Consider the following 18188-nt stretch of genomic DNA (forward strand, 5'->3'; position numbering starts at 1 on the left):
TAATTACGTACAAGGCACAAGAAGAATGCAGTTGAAAAGGGCTTATAAAGACGTCTTTTTTGTGGAAGAAAAAGGAAGGTATTACATGGAGATTCAACAAGGAACTGGATTCGATGTAGCAACCCATATGAATCAACTTGCTTTATCCATTTTATAATGAACATCGTATAGCTTGAGAGAAAGGGAATCTGCGAATAAAGGAATGGAGTAAACGGGTTGATTTCTTAAACTGCTCAAATCGGGTGCTAGCTTTCCCTAGGTTTAAGACCAATGCAGAAGAAATGTACCCCCGCCAACTTTTTTTCATCTGTGATTCGTTATCTTTCCTGATAATCTAGAACAAATACAAAAAGAAATAAAAACGTCTATCTGACTCTTGTAAAGCGCCCTGAACATTCTTCAAGCTTTGTCTTGTCTTAAATGAGCTAACTAGAAAAGGGGCTATCAAACAAGCCATCCGATCATTCATTAAGCTTTAAAGGTTTTCTTGTTCGGCTGGAACAAGAATATTTAACACTAGACAGAACTTGGTCCATGCATGGATACTAGGTTAACAGAAACCAGCTGGATTCCCGTTACTGCTGAAATTCGCAAATTAAATTCTGTTATGACTTAAAAAGTCTCCTTTTGTATTTCCAAGGCCAAAATGAAAAAGAAGAATTTGGCCTAGTTCCCTGTTCTCGTAATTCTAGCGGAAAATTGTTTGTTAATCTTGGCTCTGCGTACGAAAGACTCGCAATTATTCCTGCACCGGTGAGGCCGTCATCGTTTGTTATTGCAGGGTATTATTGGTTGACAGCGATGTTGCATGAACTTCGTTAATATTAGCCCATTCGAGCTTTCTTCTTGAGACACGTAATATACTAAGTTTAGATGTATAATTAAATTATTATTAAGATATACTCCCTTCGTCCCACTTTGATAGTTTTGTTTTCCTTTTTCGTCTGTCTCAAATTGTAGTTCACTTTCCCATTAAGAAATGTAGTAATATTTCAAATTATCTAAAATACCCTTATTAAATATCTTGTTATTAATACATTATTATTAAATACTAACCCACTACATTGAATACATTGAGTTTTTACAATACTAACACATTAGCTGTAACTGATATTAATTGGCACTCTTCGTGATTAGCGTAAGGGTATTTTAGGAAATTATTAATCTAAATTTATGTTTCCAACCAAATTAATTACACTTTCTTAATCCATGTGAAAAAAAAACCAAGACTAACAAAACGGGACGAAGGGAGTATTAATGTATCCACATGCCACAGTCAGACATGGCAATGCATTGATTAACAACATTAATTGTGTTGCAATTTTCTCTTTTCTTTTTCTTTTTGACAGAATATTCTCTCTCTCTCTCTCTTTATATATATATATATATAAATCCTAAAAAAATGTAGAACTGTTCATACATTACACTTTTAACATGAAATGTTAATTGCTTTTATTATAGCCAAAAAAGATAACAAGAAAAAAAAGTTTATGAGGGAAAAGACGAAGAAGGGGGATAAAATCAGACAGTGAAATTAATTAAACAAATTCACACTCATTTTAAAACGACAAAACAAGATAGTAGGAGCATAAAATGTAGTATATGTTACGTCCTTGTACAATGCTCAGAGCTCTTAGTTTAATGGCAGCAGCAGCTTTGATTTTTATGTTGTAAAAGTTTAGGATATCTGATTTAGTAATTGCCTTGCGGGCATTTTAGCTGATGGTTTTATTCTATAAGAATCAACAGCTGAAATTCTCTGTCATAATTATGGAATACATAAACTAAATTAATTAAATTAAGTCAATTGATAGAATTAATCTATTTTTATTTCTTTTAAATTGGCTCCTTTAATCCTTACCTTCAAATCACGATGCAGAATATTGTGTTCTGGAAAACTTGTTCAGATAGTCCTTTCACAATTTTTAGTTAACAAATTTTAGTTAACTGTACGTGAGTTGAACGTAATTGTACCTACAAAAACAACTCATTTATGTGCAAATACCTCGACAGTGAGAACTAACTTGTTCAATTTTTGGGACAAGTGTGTTTGGATGATTGATCACTATTTGCAAAAAATTAGAAAAATTAGTCATATTATAAATATATTTTTTAATCACAATTTTATCTCACATCACATTCTATTTTTTTAAGGGATAATTTTAGAAACTTCCCTTGAGGTTTCATGAAATATCACCTAGCTCCCTTGAACTTTTCAAAATCTCACTTCACACACCTAGCTCCCTCATATTTAAATTTTCTAAACTTCTTTTTCTTTCTCTAAATTTCTTGCTTTTCTTTACATATATATATTCACATATATACACACACACATATACATATATACATACATATATGTATGTGTTTGTATATATATATATATATATATATATATATATATAATTGAATTCCAAATGTCAATGAAATATAGGATTTAATCAATGTAATATTCAACGCATTTGGAGAAGTATAGCTGCGGGTTCTTTTTTTTTTTTCCTTTTTTGTGTTTCACAACTTATTTGTTTGTTTTTATTCATTTAGAACGCTAGAGAAATGAAGTAATTGAAGCTTCGAACTGCTATTTTTCAAATTTTGACTTTTATTTTTATAATAAAATTTTCATATTTCACATCTATAAAAAAAGTTGGTTTATTTTTAGTAAATTCTCTATATGTTATTGAAATTGAATTTCATCTATTATTGAGTTTCTTTGCTCAAATGTGTGATTTTTACATGCTAATTGCCTTTAATACTATGGAGGGGTTTATTTGTAAAAATGGTTTCAAAATAGTATTTGTTTTTATTATTTCTCTTTTCTATAGCAGTGATTATTGACTATAACATCCTTATCAACTTTCATCCCCTCACTTTTAAGATGGTTTCAATTTAATACTTTTTTTTCTTAGTTTATAAAATGATTATTTTTTTATAGCCTAAGTATATTAAGGGCACTAAAATACTCTCTCTCCTCAAACATGAATTTTCTAGTATTACTTTTGGTTAGAAGGGTTGACAATGCTTTGTTTGGATTGGGTTTTATTTCTCAAAATTTATTTGTTTACATCATCATTACAATTTCCAATACACCTTTTTACTTTCCCAGTTACCTTTTTATCTCACATACATCACATCACAAAAAGTGCTACAGTAAAAATATCTCTAATAATTCACAATCCAAACAGAAATGTTACCCAAATGTCAATTTGAGGGGTGCTAAGTAAGATTTTGAAAATCTCAAACGAGCAAAGTGATATTTCACAAAACCTCAAAGGAGGTTTCTGAAATTATCCCATTTTTTAAATACCAAGTTACAGACATCACATATTTAACTTTACAAATGTGTCATATTATTATTCCAAAAATAATTTGCTATCTAAACATATTCCTATTTCGCGTAGATAATGTGTTCTTAACTATCGAGTTCAAGATTTTAATTCTGTACTTAACAATTAATACGGAAAATGGTTTGTGTTCAAGATTTGAATCCTATACTTAAAAGTTAGGGTGGAAACTTGTTGTGGGAAGGAGGTGGGGGTTTAAAAAAAAAAAAAAAACTAGAGTGCATCCTGATTTCACGTGGACCAAAGAAGACTAGTTGAGCAATTTCAATTCGATTTAGTTTTCGAAGAAGGAAAAGTGGTAATTTTACTGAGTTTGAATATGGTAGTACAATCGTGTTTAGTCCTTGGGATGGTCCCTACAATGTGGGTCCTCCAGCTACTGTCTATCTCAAGAAGAGGGACAGACAAGTCTGGAGAATCTCTTTCCTTTTTCCTAATGCAGTGACATGTTTCTCACTTTCTCCTGATACTAAAACTCCTAAGTAGCTTTATGGTCATGCACGAATGATGGCTGGCGACCGACTTTCTCAGTTTCCCTAGTCCCTCCCCCGTCTGTGTCTCTGTCACTCTCCTCGCATATCGGATCTGCGGAAGTCAGCTCCATTACCAGCCACATAACCTCTCCTTCGTCTGTCCCAATATAACCACTTTTTCCCCTCCTCTACTCCAACCCCAAAAAAAAAAAAAGCCATTTTACCCAATGCAAGCAAACAATAATAATATGTTCACCCAAATTCAAAAAAAAAAAGAAAAATATACTATATTTGACATGCAAGTCTAACACTAAATACTTGTGTCATGAATGCATCTTTTTTTTTAATGTCCCAACGATAATTTGATTACATTGATATCAAAAGCTGCACAATTGTGAGACTTCGAATCGAAAGTTTCGACCTGACTATACAATGTACAGTGTCATGAATATATCTGTTATTTAGAGTTTCTTGATTGCGAGTTTTTCAAAAAATCTAATTACATATTTTGCCTTGCATAAATCACATTGCGCGACTACCAAATAGATAAATGAGGAGCGACGGTTTAGTGGTTCATCATAATTTACATTTAGTTGGAAAGACTGTTAAGCTTGCTGTTTAATACTCCCTCCGTCCCGTTTTGTTAGTCTTGGTTTTTTTTTCACACAGATTAAGAAAGTGTAATTAATTTGGTTGGAAACATAAATTTAGATTAATAATTTTTTAAAATACCCTTATGCTAATCACGAAGAGTGCCAATTAATATCAGTTACAGCTAATGTGTTAGTATTGTAAAAACTCAATGTATTTAATGTAGTGGGTTAGTATTTAATAACAATGTATTAATAACAAGATATTTAATAAGGATATTTTAGACAATTTGAAAGATTACTACATTTTTTAATGGAAAAATGGACTACAATTTGGGACAGACGAAAAAGGAAAACAAGACTATCAAAGTGGGACGGAGGGAGTAGTTAATGAAATGACCAATTATAAAAAATCAAGCTACGATTTGCAAATGTGGCAAGTCCATAAAAAGAATTTGCCTCATATTATACTAGCATATGTTATTCAGAAAAGGCTGAAAATTTTGTCGTTTAGTAATTAATCAAATTAGAAAGGTTAGTAGCCGAATAATGAAAGCTTTACAGTTCATTTTGCAACAAAAGAATGCGTTACTGCTAATTTACTGTCGTCTTTGCAGTTGTTGGTAGTGTGTGTGCTGTGTGTAAAAACCATGGCCATTTAGCCAATGGGGCCATCTTTCTTTGGCTGCCGTTAGTGATAAGCACGCCTGGCAACTCATCATTCCCTCCAACACCCCTTCCCTTCCCCTCCCCACTTTCTTTTCTCTCTCTCTTTCTTTTTTGTTTTTCTTACCTCACACTCTCTCTCTCTCTCTATATTTCATTAGTACACAGTACATTTCTCTCTTTTCCTTTTCTTTCTCCTTTCTCTCTCTTCTTCGAAAAACCTAGCTGTCTTTCTCGGACGCTTTTTGGCGAACCAGCTGTTTCCTTAATTCCAGCTTAATTTCCTCATTAGATTGGATCTGTTGATTCTTATTCCCTCAGCTGCGCAATTAATTCGTTCCGAGGTAATTTTTGAAGCATTTTTTATGATCTCTTGTTGAATTATCGATATTTTTGAGTTGTTTTGATTCGTTTTATGGTGAATTGTGTGTGCTGATCCGTGGGAAATAGTTGTGTGTTGTTATTTTATTGTTTTGGATGCTTTGGGGATTGAAATGAGGATCGTGTTTTTTGCGTTTTTCGACGAGGGAATGCCAAATTTTTTGTCTGTAATACGTGTAGATACTGCATCCTTGCTTTCATTTTTTTAAAGCAGAATTTTCGAATTTTGAGATGATACGGCATTTGAAGAGTTTTTAAATTATTTATCTTGCTGAGTGGATCCGTTGTCAGTATTTGAGTTACATGATACTAATTGCACTTGTCTCACCTCGCCATTGCTCTTTTATGCTGCGAAATTGTATCAACTATCCGAATCATTCGTCCCCCTTTTTTTTTTTCAACCGATAACAGATTTCCACTAAAACCATTCGTCCTTTAAGTTTCAATTTTTTTCATCCTTTTTTGGTGATGATTTGGTGATGAAATCATACTTGAGCTTTTTACTTTGAAAGTTTTGACAATGCGGCAAAAATGCAATCTTTCTTTGAGGTTGTGTGTGCACCATGAGTCAGCTCAATCGAATCCGGTAGAACTGCAGATGTTCGTTATGGGGCAGATATCTATTTCTATATATTCTACATTTCTAAATGCATGATGATGATGTCTGGTTCGGGTGAATGAGAAGCAGACCATGGAGCATATGATATCCGGGTATCAGAATGGTAAATGGGAAGCCTTAGTGGCTTTGCCTGTCTGGAAAACTTATTCAAACTGAGCACTCTGATTTTAGCTCTTGAATGTATGATGCTTCGGTTTCCTTGCTTAGGGGTTTCTATTAAACTCAAAATGCAGAGACTGTTAGCATACGTGTGAAAAACTGTTAGCTCATACCGACGATTTCTGATGCAAAATTGTGTTTCTGCTCTCTCAAAGAGGGGTGAATGCACAGATTTTGATGGTTCTACCCTTTGTTTCCTTGTTCCAGTGAACGACATAACTCCAATGCGGATCAAAATTTTGAAATATGCAGCTAATTTATTTCGATGTTTGGCTATCACAGGCTAGTCTGTAACATTGGCTTCTAAATTAGTCAACTACTCATCTTGCAAGCTATATTTGTGTGACACTCAAAAAGAATTATGTTGGTCGGGATAGCCTACTTTTTGGATCCAATTTACTTACGTTTGCACTAGTTTTGTGACAGCTTATTTCTCACTTACAAGTTGTATGAATTTTCAGCTTCCTTTGCTTCAACTTTCAGGCCAAGTTTCTGATTCGTGCCAACAAAACTGTAAACAATATGTCTGTTTCAATGAGAGACTTGGATCCAGCATTTCAAGGAGCTGGGCAGAAGGCGTATCCTAAATTTAGTGGTTTTTGTAACTTCTGCTGCTGCTATTGTTCTCCTACTTTGATATCATTGCATTTCTGTTAGTCAGGCTTTTCTTGCAAACTTACATTTGTCATGTGGCTTCTAGTAAACTAAAATGGAATATAGTCGTATTTGTGAGGATAACAGTTACAATTCAGATATTTAGAATTTAATGTATCTCCATTAGCTCAATTTCTTGTGGAATTCAATTGATGCTCCTTGACTGCATACAGTGGGATTGAGATATGGCGAATTGAGAATTTTCGTCCAGTGACCATTTCTAAGTCTTCATATGGCAAATTTTTCACTGGAGACTCGTATGTGATTTTGAAGGTAAGTGAGTAAGGAGTATCTTACTCTTAAGAAAGTGATCATACTTGGAAGTTTTCTAATTACATGTCAAGTGTTGGACAACATGCACTTTAGGTTTGAAGTCTTTGACTACCACTGGTATATGATAACAGGGACCCGGTAAACATAATGTAAATAAATGCAACTGCAGATTTCACTTCTGTAGTTTGTATTGTGGGTATACCTAGACATCTAGTTTTGCCATCTTTTGCGCTCTCTTTTATCCAAGAATTTGTGTACTGTTTGTGGTTCTATTTACAGTTATACTTCACAAATATTCTGATCAGCTTCCTTAATAAGATGAATCTAGTTACCCATGGTCTTTGGAAGCTTCAGTGGTTGATATACCTACTAGCTGCACAATTAATCTATGCGTTATGCTTTTCTTGTATCAAGAGATGTCAATTTCTGTGTACTGCATTATGAATATTTGCCACTTCTCGCAGCAATTGAACTTTTAATTTCTGTTTGCAGACTACTGCACTGAAAAATGGTGCTCTGCGACATGATATTCATTATTGGCTGGGTAAAGATACTTCTAAGGTCTGTTTTGTTGTTTTGAAGATATGTCCTAGTAAGCCAACTTCATGGTTGCAGTTGAGTTGTTGATGTTCTGTTATATACAGGATGAAGCTGGCACTGCAGCCATTAAAACTGTGGAACTTGATGCAGCTCTTGGTGGACGTGCTGTTCAATATCGTGAAGTACAAGGTCATGAAACAGAAAAGTTCCTTTCTTATTTTAAACCATGTATTATTCCTCAAGAAGGTGGAGTAGCATCAGGTTTCAAGCATGCAGAGGCTGAAGAGCACAAGACCCGATTGTTTGTATGTAAAGGAAAGCATGTTGTTCATGTAAAAGAGGCAAGTTTCTGGTCCTGGTGCTTGTCTGATGATGGATCATTAGCAATTGTATAGTATATTGGTTATACACTTATTGACCCTTTTCTTGGTGGTACAGGTTCCTTTTGCTCGCTCATCCTTGAATCATGATGACATCTTTGTTCTCGACACCAATTCTAAAATTTTTCAGTTCAATGGTTCCAACTCATCTATCCAAGAAAGAGCAAAAGCTCTAGAAGTTGTCCAATACATTAAAGATACTTACCATGACGGAAAATGTGAGGTTGCCGCAATTGGTGAGTGGATTATTAAATGGAAACTTGTTGCTAGGCTGCCTTAATCACCAATGCATTTAAGATCTGTTCTGTTTTTACTGTATAGAGGATGGCAAATTAATGGCTGATGCTGAGACTGGAGAGTTTTGGGGTTTCTTTGGTGGCTTTGCTCCCCTTCCAAGGAAAACCACCACCGAGGAGGCTAAAAGTACTGATGACAATTCTACTAGATTGTTTCGGTAATACATTCCAGCCATAGACACATTGTTGTGCATCCAATACTTGTTTAACACATTACATGGTGGCAAAGTCGTTAACAAACTTCTCATGGATTTTTGGAAATTGTAAGAGCTGTATATCTCTTAAATCACAAATTTTTGTTGGCTTTTGTTGGAGAATAGTGCACATGACTTCATTCTCTGAAGTAAAAGAAGTTCAGGATCAGAATCCAAATAAAAATGTTGTTGCAAGAGAACTAATTGCATCATATATGGTTTTTTGGTGATAAATTGTCTATCCTGTTCTTTAAGCATCTCTAGAGATTACAAGTTTATCATTGCTATTAGGGTTGAGAAGGGACAGGCGGAACCTATTGAGGCTGATTCTTTGACGAGGGAACTTTTGGATACTAATAGATGCTATATTCTTGACTGTGGGACAGAGGTTTTCCTCTGGATGGGCAGAGCTACTTCTCTTGATGAAAGGAAAAGTGCAAGCGGAGCTGCTGATGTAATAGTTTGTGCTGCTATAAACTTGTATCTGCATTATGTTTACAGCTTTATTCCCTATTCTTATTTTGTTTTACTCTCACCCTCATTCTTATAGGAGTTAGTGCGTAGCCTTGATAAAGGAAAATGTCACATAGTACGTGTAATTGAGGGGTTTGAGACTGTAATTTTCCGGTCGAAGTTTGATTCGTGGCCGCAGTCAACTAGTGTAGCTGTATCTGAGGATGGAAGGGGCAAGGTTGCTGGTTAGTAACTGATATTGTATTTTCAAGCAAATCTATGCTGTATTTCCTGCCTTTTAAGTTTATGTTGTAGGTCTGTTCTTGCTTAGAATTAGCTGGTTACAGTTCTTTTTATGTTTTAATTTTTAATTTTAATTTTAATTTTTTTTAAGCTAAAAGAAGCTTTGAGGTGGTGGTGTTTTCGTTGACTCTATTTCTATCTTAACTTGAGTTGAAATAGTTCATTTGGAGAACAATCCTAGGCTGCTTTTGAAGACAATACTCTTTTTCTTTTTTCAATCTTTTGACAAGCAACTACTTTCAACTTTTGAAACAGCATTTTCAAGAATCCCTTTCCTTTGAGTAGCTCTCAAATAGGTGAAGCAAAACTCTACTGGCTCAATTATTCTTGTATTGAGATTTCTGTGTTTATTAGATCATCTAACCTTCTTTTGAACGAGAATTTTGATTGTTGTACTGCATGATGATTACATAGCACTTTTAAAGCGCCAAGGGGTTAATGTGAAGGGCTTGTTGAAAGCTACACCTCCAAAGGAAGAGCCCCAGCCCTACATAGACTGCACGGGCAATCTGCAGGTGCTTTTGAGATATCTGTCTGTATAGATCAATTAAATGGCATGTACTGTTGCACTATTTTCTCCTTTCTGTTTTCTGATGAACTTTATTAAAAGAATGATGAAAAAATGCAACAATTCCTGACATAAAACTGTTCAGTTTCTAGTCACTTTCTGTACATTAGATATGCATGTTTCATTTTATGTTTTATTTCCACTTACTCTTAAGAGTGAAAATTTTTCTCTAAACAACCTGTTTGGTTATAATTAAATTTTCTCTGATTTGTAACATAAAAATTGGATCAACCAACTTTTTAGAGTTGTTCTCATGTTTGGTCGGCCATTTATTAATCCAGAAATAATTCATTGTACCTAATAGTTGATTTAGTGGTACAAAAGCATGAGTTTAATATTTGTAGTGCCAAATTAAAGAAAACAATCCAAAAAAGGTGATATTGAAGAATTTTTTGCTAAAGTTCATCACATCATTGCTGTCATCCCATGTACTACATTTTTCATTTACCTTTTTCCCCCCTTTGAATCTTGTGGTTGGCATAATAAAATATATGTTATAAAGTTTAATCTTTACCTGATCAAGTTTTGTTTATGAAACTCAATTACTTAACTTTATTGATATGATTGTAATAATTTGTCAATGAAGAGTGTTTCCTTTTAAACTCTTTTCTGCTCTTGTTCATGAGGACCTTAGTCTAACAAGGGGACAAATGAATCCCTAAAACCACCCCTCTATGAACTTATGTATCCATTTTCTTGATTTACAGCAGGGGATGATCCATTGTGTCTGTGCAGGTTTGGCATGTGAATGGTCAAGAAAAGACTCTTCTTCCATCATCAGATCAGTCCAAATTTTACAGTGGAGACTGTTACATCTTTCAGTATTCATATGCCGGGGAAGACAAAGAAGAATACCTCATAGGGACATGGTTTGGGAAGCAAAGTGTTGAGGTGAAATATTTAGTCTCTTTGCATGCTTTGGCTACGTTGCGTGCCTTTTCTAATGCCTGTCTAAAAATTGCTGAATCCCTGTTATAAACAACCATGAAATGCTTTCAGTTAATATTAATCTGCATTTAGATTGTATAGAAAAGCTCGTTTCCCTTTTTCCTTTTTGTGCAATACTAGTTTTTTTCAGGTATTTTATTTTGGATAATTATCATCTTTTAGTCTTTGAAGTTTAGATAACATCTGTCATTTTGGAGGCTAGGTTCATCTGAAAATTGCCCACTTTATAGAGGCTTAAGTGGCTGGTAGTCTTATTGACACCAGTAGCAAATGCAGCAATAGCGTATTTCTCATTTATTGATTCTGCTTTACATGCAATTCAGGAAGATAGGGTCTCAGCAGCTTCACAGGCAAGCAAGATGGTTGAATCGCTTAAGTTCTTAGCTACTCAGGTACTCCTATTGCTTTAACTGCCACTTTCAAACTGAAGGTGTGCTTCACCTGGTGTTTATTGACACTCTGTTCATTGTGAAACTTAGGCTCGCATCTATGAAGGAAGTGAACCTATCCAATTTTTTGCAATCTTTCAGAGCTTTATTGTTTTCAAGGTGTGGAGAAAAAAATCCTGCATAATCTGTATAAACTTTTCTTCTTTATCAAGCCAAGATGGAAAGTTATTTTACTACATAGTCTAACTGTTGGATATCAACAATCTATTTCCTGTAAACATCACCAGGGTGGTCTTAGTGAAGGGTACAAGAAATACATAGCAGAAAAGCAACTTCAGGATGACACGTACACAGAAGATGGACTGGCATTATTCCGAGTTCAGGGTACTGGACCTGAGAATATGCAAGCTATTCAAGTTGAACCTGTAAGTTACACCACTTTTGTTTGCTTCCTTCCCTCTTTCAAATCAACTATATTGGTCTATAATCCTTCAATTTTGCTGTTCATACACTTGATGTTGTTTCTCAGTATTGATTATCTTCTTCCTCTTTCTTAGTTGATGGATATGGTTTATACTTCTGTGCCAAAGGGTTTGAGAAGTGCATCAGACTTATTTTAAGTAGCCAATTATTTATAAGAGTCTCAACCATAAATTGTTGCGATGTTATGCCGTTTTTATTTTATTTTTTGTAGTCATGTTTTAATTTGATTTCTTAAGTTAGTCAATTTCTCCTGGGCTGTCTCCATATTTGTTATGTTAAATAGTTTACTTCTGTTAGGCTTGAGATACATCTTAGAACTGGCCCATCTTTACGAAGTTTTCAATTGGAGGCATCCATAAGATTAAGCTTACACAATCTTTATCAGGCAAGTTTGTGGCTGACCAAGCTGATCTAAGGCTTCAAGTTTATCAGTATATTCTAAATTACTTGCTTCTTGTCAAGCTAATAGAAATTAGTCTCTATCATCCTTGGTGGAGCTTAGATTAGGATGTGTGTTCATTAAAGGTGCTTATAGACTCTGAGGAATCCTGAGGTATCATTCGTTTGCAGGTTCCAAGTGACAAGATCTATAAATGTCTAATTAGATGGTTTACATTTTAGTTCTCAAGTCACCAAGAGGTTGCTTCAAGCCATGTTAAAAATCATCTGATCTACTTGACAGGCAACTCATGGAATCTCACAGAGAAAAGCAATTAAACCAATTTGGTTAAATGCACAATATGTATGCATTACTCTCTACACGTGAGCTGCTATGATTAAAACAATGATTGATCAAAGTTGACAGCATTCACACATTGAACTTCCATTTACATATTAAAACTGTTTATATTCTTTTAATTATTATCCATTAAGACTTTGATTCTAAGAACAGGACCAGGTAAAAGTCTTATGGAATTGATAGTCCAATGGAGCTTTTTGTATTTTATGGTGCTTTCCTTCCAGAAAGATCTACCTTTGGTCTATTTTCTGAACAAATCTGTCAAGTTAGCTCTTAAATGGCTTCTACAGTTGATCCAGATTCCTTGATATGCAATCACTCGTAAAATGAAGCAAGAAAGTGATAACAGATACTTGTACTGAATAGGAGCGAGTTTCATTTTGTTGAGGTTGTATTATGATGGACTCCCCCTCATTTGCAGAATGAGCTTATATTATACTGAACAAATTATATTTATGAATTTAATTTTAATCAAGCATCTTGTTTTAGATATGTTTCTTGTCTATTCTCTTTCACATGGTGCTTAAATTGTCTTGAGAAAAGGCTTCCTTAGTTGGCTATTTGGTCTGGTCACTGTAATTTGCTCGGAGAAGCCTTTAGTATTTTAATTCTTAATTGGAACAAAGGGGCTTTTGAACAGTTTTAACACTATAGAGTGTTCTTCCTGTGTTGCTCTGTAGTTATATATTTTCAGATTTCTGCTTTATCTTGTAGCACAATTATTTCTGTTTCAATTTTGCTACAGCCAAATTGAAATTTGCATCTTTTTGTTAATCCTGACATAGTTTTAACATATAGTCAATGGGCAGCACATCTTGGTAGTGCATTATTATTGTCAAGTACCTAAGCAAAAGAAAATTAAGCAACACTACATAATCTACTTCACATTTGCTGCTCTGCCCGTTCCCACTCTTAATTGGAATGTCATGTCCCTTTTTTTGGGGGGCCCCGGGGGGGGTGTGTGGTGGTGGTTTGGGTCGGGGGCGAGGTTGGAGTTCTGACATCCATCTCTACTTAACTTTGGTTTATTTATTTTGATCAGGTGGCATCATCCTTAAATTCCTCCTACTGTTACATATTGCATAGTGGGTCCTCCATATTTACGTGGTCTGGAAATCTTACAACAGCTGAGGACCAGGAGCTGGTTGAGAGGCAGCTAGATATCATAAAGGTCTTAATTGTGGTTATGGATGTTTTCCTTCTGTTTTGGTATTTTGTAAAATCTATAGAGTTTTTTTTTCCTATTTCTATAGAGTTGTTAACACTATTTCATTGAGTAAATGAGTTTAAAATGGATACCTGCTTAAAATGAATTTGAAAGAGAGCACTAAAATGTTCTCCTTTGTTTTCATCATTTATTAAACTATTTAGTTTACTGTAATGCAAATAAGTGGTAATTGTAATTGTCCTACATGAGAAAGTTATCTGAATGCCCTGTCATTGTAAAGTCATAATTTTTGGCTTTTTCTGATCAGTTACCTGATAATTAACTTCCAATGCCATCTTACAGCCCAACATGCAGTGCAAAGTGCAAAAGGAAGGTGCAGAATCTGAGCAATTTTGGGATTTGTTGAATGGAAAATCAGAATACCCCAGCCAAAAAATTGGAAGGGATGCTGAAACTGATCCTCATTTGTTCTCATGCACTTTCTCGAAAGGTAAGAAGAGTATATTCATTGGTTATATACATCTAAATGATTTTAAACTCAATTGTAAACTGTACTAATTTCGTTATTCATGTATACTGTTGTTGATGTTTGCTGGAATTATGCTGTACTTCAGGAGATTTGAAGGTATATCTCACGCATGGCTATACTCATTTATCCAATATTTATTATTTACGAGGGAGTTTGGGGAATTTTTTTTTCGGAAATTATGCTATTGATTATTTTTTTTTTCCAAATCCTTAATGTTCTATTTTCATCAAGTCACGCCCATTACAAAATTGAGCACTAAAGGGTGTCTTGTCGTTCACTTAATTTGTGATGTAACTCTTTCATTTGCCCTATATATGACTTCTGATGATAATACAGGTGACAGAGATATACAACTTCAACCAGGATGACCTAATGACTGAAGATATCTTCATCCTTGATTGTCATTTGGATATCTATGTCTGGGTTGGCCAACAAGTTGAATCAAAAAATAAGACGCAGGCTCTAGCTATTGGGGAGGTATTCTTTTATCTTGCAGAGACTTGTACTCTAGTTGTGACTATATGAATTGCTCTAGGCTCTGAAATGCATGTCACTTGTACTTATTTTAAAACTTTTTGACTGTCTCATTTGGGTAGAGAATCCTTTAGGAAGAATCTTTCTAGGCTGGCTTCTGGCCTATGACACCGTAGAAGGTTTTATGTGTTGGCTATATAAGCTGTCATGTCTGACAAGTTGTTTCCATGGTGACATTTGTTGGCTTCAAGGAAAATTTAAAGGTGTGGAAAGGTTTGTGTGTTTTTGGTGATCTTTGGTAGCCGTTCTCTTGGAACTAAACAGTTGACTTTATACATTATGGTTTATGCTTAATTAGTCAGTATTTGGAGTTCGCTGGGGTTTTTGTCAAGAATTGAGCGTTTTTCTTTGTAGTGCTCAAGTCGATGACCTCAGATTTGCAAGTTTGGAATTGGTAATTTTGGCTTTTGGCAGATGAAATAGTTAGAATTTGTGCATTTCTTGTCATACAAGCTAGTTACCATAATTTGAGAACAGTGATTGGTCTAGGTTTTGTTCTTTTCCTGGTGTTGCAATGCATCGCTACGTTGAATTCCATATCTTTATGTTCATGTCTTTTTCTGCCTGTTTCATCATTTGAATTTGGTTAATTTTTTGAGGCATCGGCTGATGTAGCTTTTGCAGTCTCATGAATCCTTAAATTTCTTAATCCAACAGAAATTTATTGAACGTGATTTTCTTCTGGAGAAATTATCTCCTCAAACTCCTATATATAGTGTTGTTGAAGGGAGTGAGCCACCTTTCTTTACTCGTTTCTTCACCTGGGATTCTGCTAAGTCTGGTGTAAGCATCTCGCTACTATGTTTAAAGAGTTATCTGTAATTACATCGTTGCTAAGAATACCATTTGACATGATTATAGATGCATGGGAACTCATTCCAAAGAAAACTTGCTATTCTTAAAGGTGGAGGCACTCCACAGCTGGATGTAAGCTTTCTTTTGACATTTATATCTTTCTCTTCCTTTGCCTTCCTGATTAGGTGAGCAAATATTGCATTCAGTAAACTGTCTTGCTTGCTTTTTTACTTTGGTTTTGTGAATTTCCTGTGATCTTACTTCTCAATGTGCCAAATCACATTGTCTGAAGCGACTTGTAGTTGCTTAAAATTATGTAGATATAAGTTCAGTTACATAATTCTTCAAACTATCTACATGATGATGAACTCAATTACTTCAAGTAGTCTTTAACCAAATCCATAAAGCTGCAAATTTTGATGACCTTATTTAGCTTTGGTTTGTTGAAGCAGCACCAAGTGTCTTCTGTTTCGCTTGTCGTAACATTTAAGTTTCCTGTGCAGATACTGCAAATTCTGTTTGGCTTATTTATCTTGTCTGAGAGATCACAAGGGAAACATTTCTTTGTGTCCAAGTAGAAAGATGAATTGACAAAAGAAATTGAAACCCAATGGAGATGGACTCTATCTAGCCTTTCAACTGGGAACAGCATAATAGAAAAGAACATCTTATCGCCTTTATTTTGTTTTTCTTCTTTTCTCAAATTTCCTTATCTTTGTAGATCCAAGATTTTAGATCCAGGTTCCAATTTTTAACCACCTACCTTCTTAATATTTTTGCACGTATTTCTCCATATTGAAGATGGCTAAGTACACTTTTCAATCATGGTATGAGTGCCCTCGGTGCATAAACTGGTCAATGATTAATTATTGTTTTGTGAGCTCACCCACGAACATTAGAACTGTAGTAGTAACTAAGTTTGGAACAGTTTCTTAAAAACGGTGGGCTAGCAGTTGAGTTACTAGCAACTGCTGGTTTGGTTATTTTTGGCAAGAATTCCAAATATGGATGTCATTTTTTTTTTTGTCAAAAAATTATGAATGTCATTTGGATCTACAGAAATTGCAAATTGAAATTACAGCATGCCTTTTATCCTATGTGCTTCCCTCTTTTAACATCATCACTGTTTGTTCTAATTGTATCTTTCACATGTACGTTGTGTGGGTAGAAACCCAAAAGGAGAACACCTGTATCCTATGGTGGAAGATCTCCTGCACCAGAAAAATCACAACGTTCCAGAAGCATGTCTTTCAGCCCTGACCGAGTTCGTGTGAGAGGCAGATCCCCAGCCTTCAATGCATTAGCTGCAAATTTTGAGAATCCAAATGCAAGGAATCTTTCAACTCCTCCCCCAGTGGTAAGAAAGCTTTATCCAAAGTCTGGGACCCCAGAGTCAGCACAACAGGATTCCAGGTCAGCGGCTATTGCAGCACTTAGTGCTGGCTTTGAACAACCAGCACCAGCTCGGGGAACTCTTATACCTCGCTCTGTTAAAGGTACAATGACTCAAGTTTCTTTCTGGAAACCTATCTATTCACTTGATAAAAATTTTCTGATCATTGCATTATGCATGTAGTGAGCCCTGAGGCACCTAAACCAAAGCTGGAGACAAATTCTAGAGAAAATTCAACTGGCAGCTTAACAGAATCACCTAAACTCAAACCAGAGACGATACAGGAGGATATGAAAGAGGGTGAGGCTGAAGATGAGGAAGGGCTTCCAACATACCCATATGAACGGCTTAAAATAGGATCATCAGATCCAATTACAGAAATTGATGTAACCAAGAGAGAGGTACGTAATTTGGGCAAGCAATTTCATGTAACCAGATAACGTTCCAAGGTCTATTGCTGAAACTCGGTGATGTTCTATGCAGACTTATCTGTCTTCAGAAGAGTTCAAAGAAAAATTGGGGATGGCTAAGGCTGCATTCTACAAGTTGCCCAAATGGAAACAGAACAAATTGAAAATGGCCCTTCAATTGTTCTAGTGTGCTCAAGACATCTGAATCTATCTCAGATTGCTGATGCATCAACTGCAGATGAAAGAAATCCTGATTAGAAAAATTTGTACGGCTCTTCTTCTATATTCTACAGGACCATGGCTTATTATTTTGGGTATCATGTCACTGAAATTTATTCTTTGTTTCCAGGAGATTACTTTCTCAAGTATGCAAGAGACAGCATTAGTGCATTTTTAGCTGCTGCTGCTCCTAAGAGGCTTGTTTCCTTTATTTTAGTGGATGAAAGTGAGGAGATTAGCATATATTCTTTGCATATGGCGGTCTGAATACATAGGTTTCGATTGCTTTTTGTTTTTTCCTCCTCTTTGTTTGTCTAAGGTAGTCACTTCATATTCTTTTTTGGTCACAGGTTTGTTGTGAGCTTGTATTTTTGTTTCCCTTTTTTGCGCATAATTTTTTCATCATCGATTGAGCAGAGTAACTAGGGGGTTTGCGAATGCAGACTTTTTAGGTTATCTTGTATTACGGGAATGGGAAGTGTGTACAGGATGTAAAACAACTCTTCACGGTATTTATTCAGCCAATAAAAGTGTGATCTTTTGGTTTATGGACTTGTGAGTTTGACTTCGTTGTTGTATGCATTGCACTTCGATTCCATCGACTGCTTCAGTGAACGGTTGTAAATTACTTTTGATCTTTGTCATGTATTAAAGTTTAGGGATAATTGCAGAAACCTCCCCTGAGGTTTCT

The 18188-nt window shown here is 35.1% G+C and overlaps 1 protein-coding gene across 2 annotated transcripts; it reads left to right on the plus strand.

The window, feature by feature from the left end:
- The first annotated feature begins 5096 nt into the window (after positions 1–5096).
- Positions 5097–18045, plus strand: LOC113692541 (villin-4-like). Of its 2 annotated transcripts, none has more exons than XM_027210959.2 (24): positions 5097–5414; positions 6691–6807; positions 7057–7156; positions 7649–7717; positions 7801–8037; positions 8135–8312; positions 8398–8530; positions 8858–9020; positions 9117–9264; positions 9737–9837; positions 10626–10781; positions 11162–11230; positions 11318–11386; positions 11515–11652; positions 13492–13620; positions 13960–14107; positions 14232–14242; positions 14483–14623; positions 15338–15463; positions 15542–15607; positions 16644–16971; positions 17052–17269; positions 17352–17544; positions 17628–18045. In XM_027210959.2, exons 2-23 carry the CDS (start codon positions 6752–6754, stop codon positions 17463–17465), a joined length of 2898 nt encoding a protein of 965 aa, XP_027066760.1. In that variant the 5' UTR covers positions 5097–5414; positions 6691–6751; the 3' UTR covers positions 17466–17544; positions 17628–18045. The 2 variants fall into 2 exon arrangements, with proteins under 2 accessions (XP_027066760.1, XP_027066759.1); XM_027210958.2 differs by having other exon boundaries at positions 6713–6807.
- The last annotated feature ends 143 nt before the right edge of the window (positions 18046–18188 follow it).

The sequence above is a fragment of the Coffea arabica genome, chromosome 6c, assembly GCF_036785885.1.
Source record: "Coffea arabica cultivar ET-39 chromosome 6c, Coffea Arabica ET-39 HiFi, whole genome shotgun sequence".
Lineage (NCBI taxonomy): Eukaryota > Viridiplantae > Streptophyta > Magnoliopsida > Gentianales > Rubiaceae > Coffea > Coffea arabica.

What these genes read in the sequence shown, in the direction of transcription:
- LOC113692541 (XM_027210959.2), top strand. Translation starts at nt 6,752, where the DNA reads ATGTCTGTTTCAATGAGAGACTTGGATCCAGCATTTCAAGGAGCTGGG. An exon ending in CAAGGAGCTGGGCAGAAGGC is followed by an intron (nt 6,808 to 7,056) that starts GTATCCTAAATT and finishes GACTGCATACAG; the next exon opens with TGGGATTGAGATATGGCGAA. An exon ending in ACTCGTATGTGATTTTGAAG is followed by an intron (nt 7,157 to 7,648) that starts GTAAGTGAGTAA and finishes TTCTGTTTGCAG; the next exon opens with ACTACTGCACTGAAAAATGG.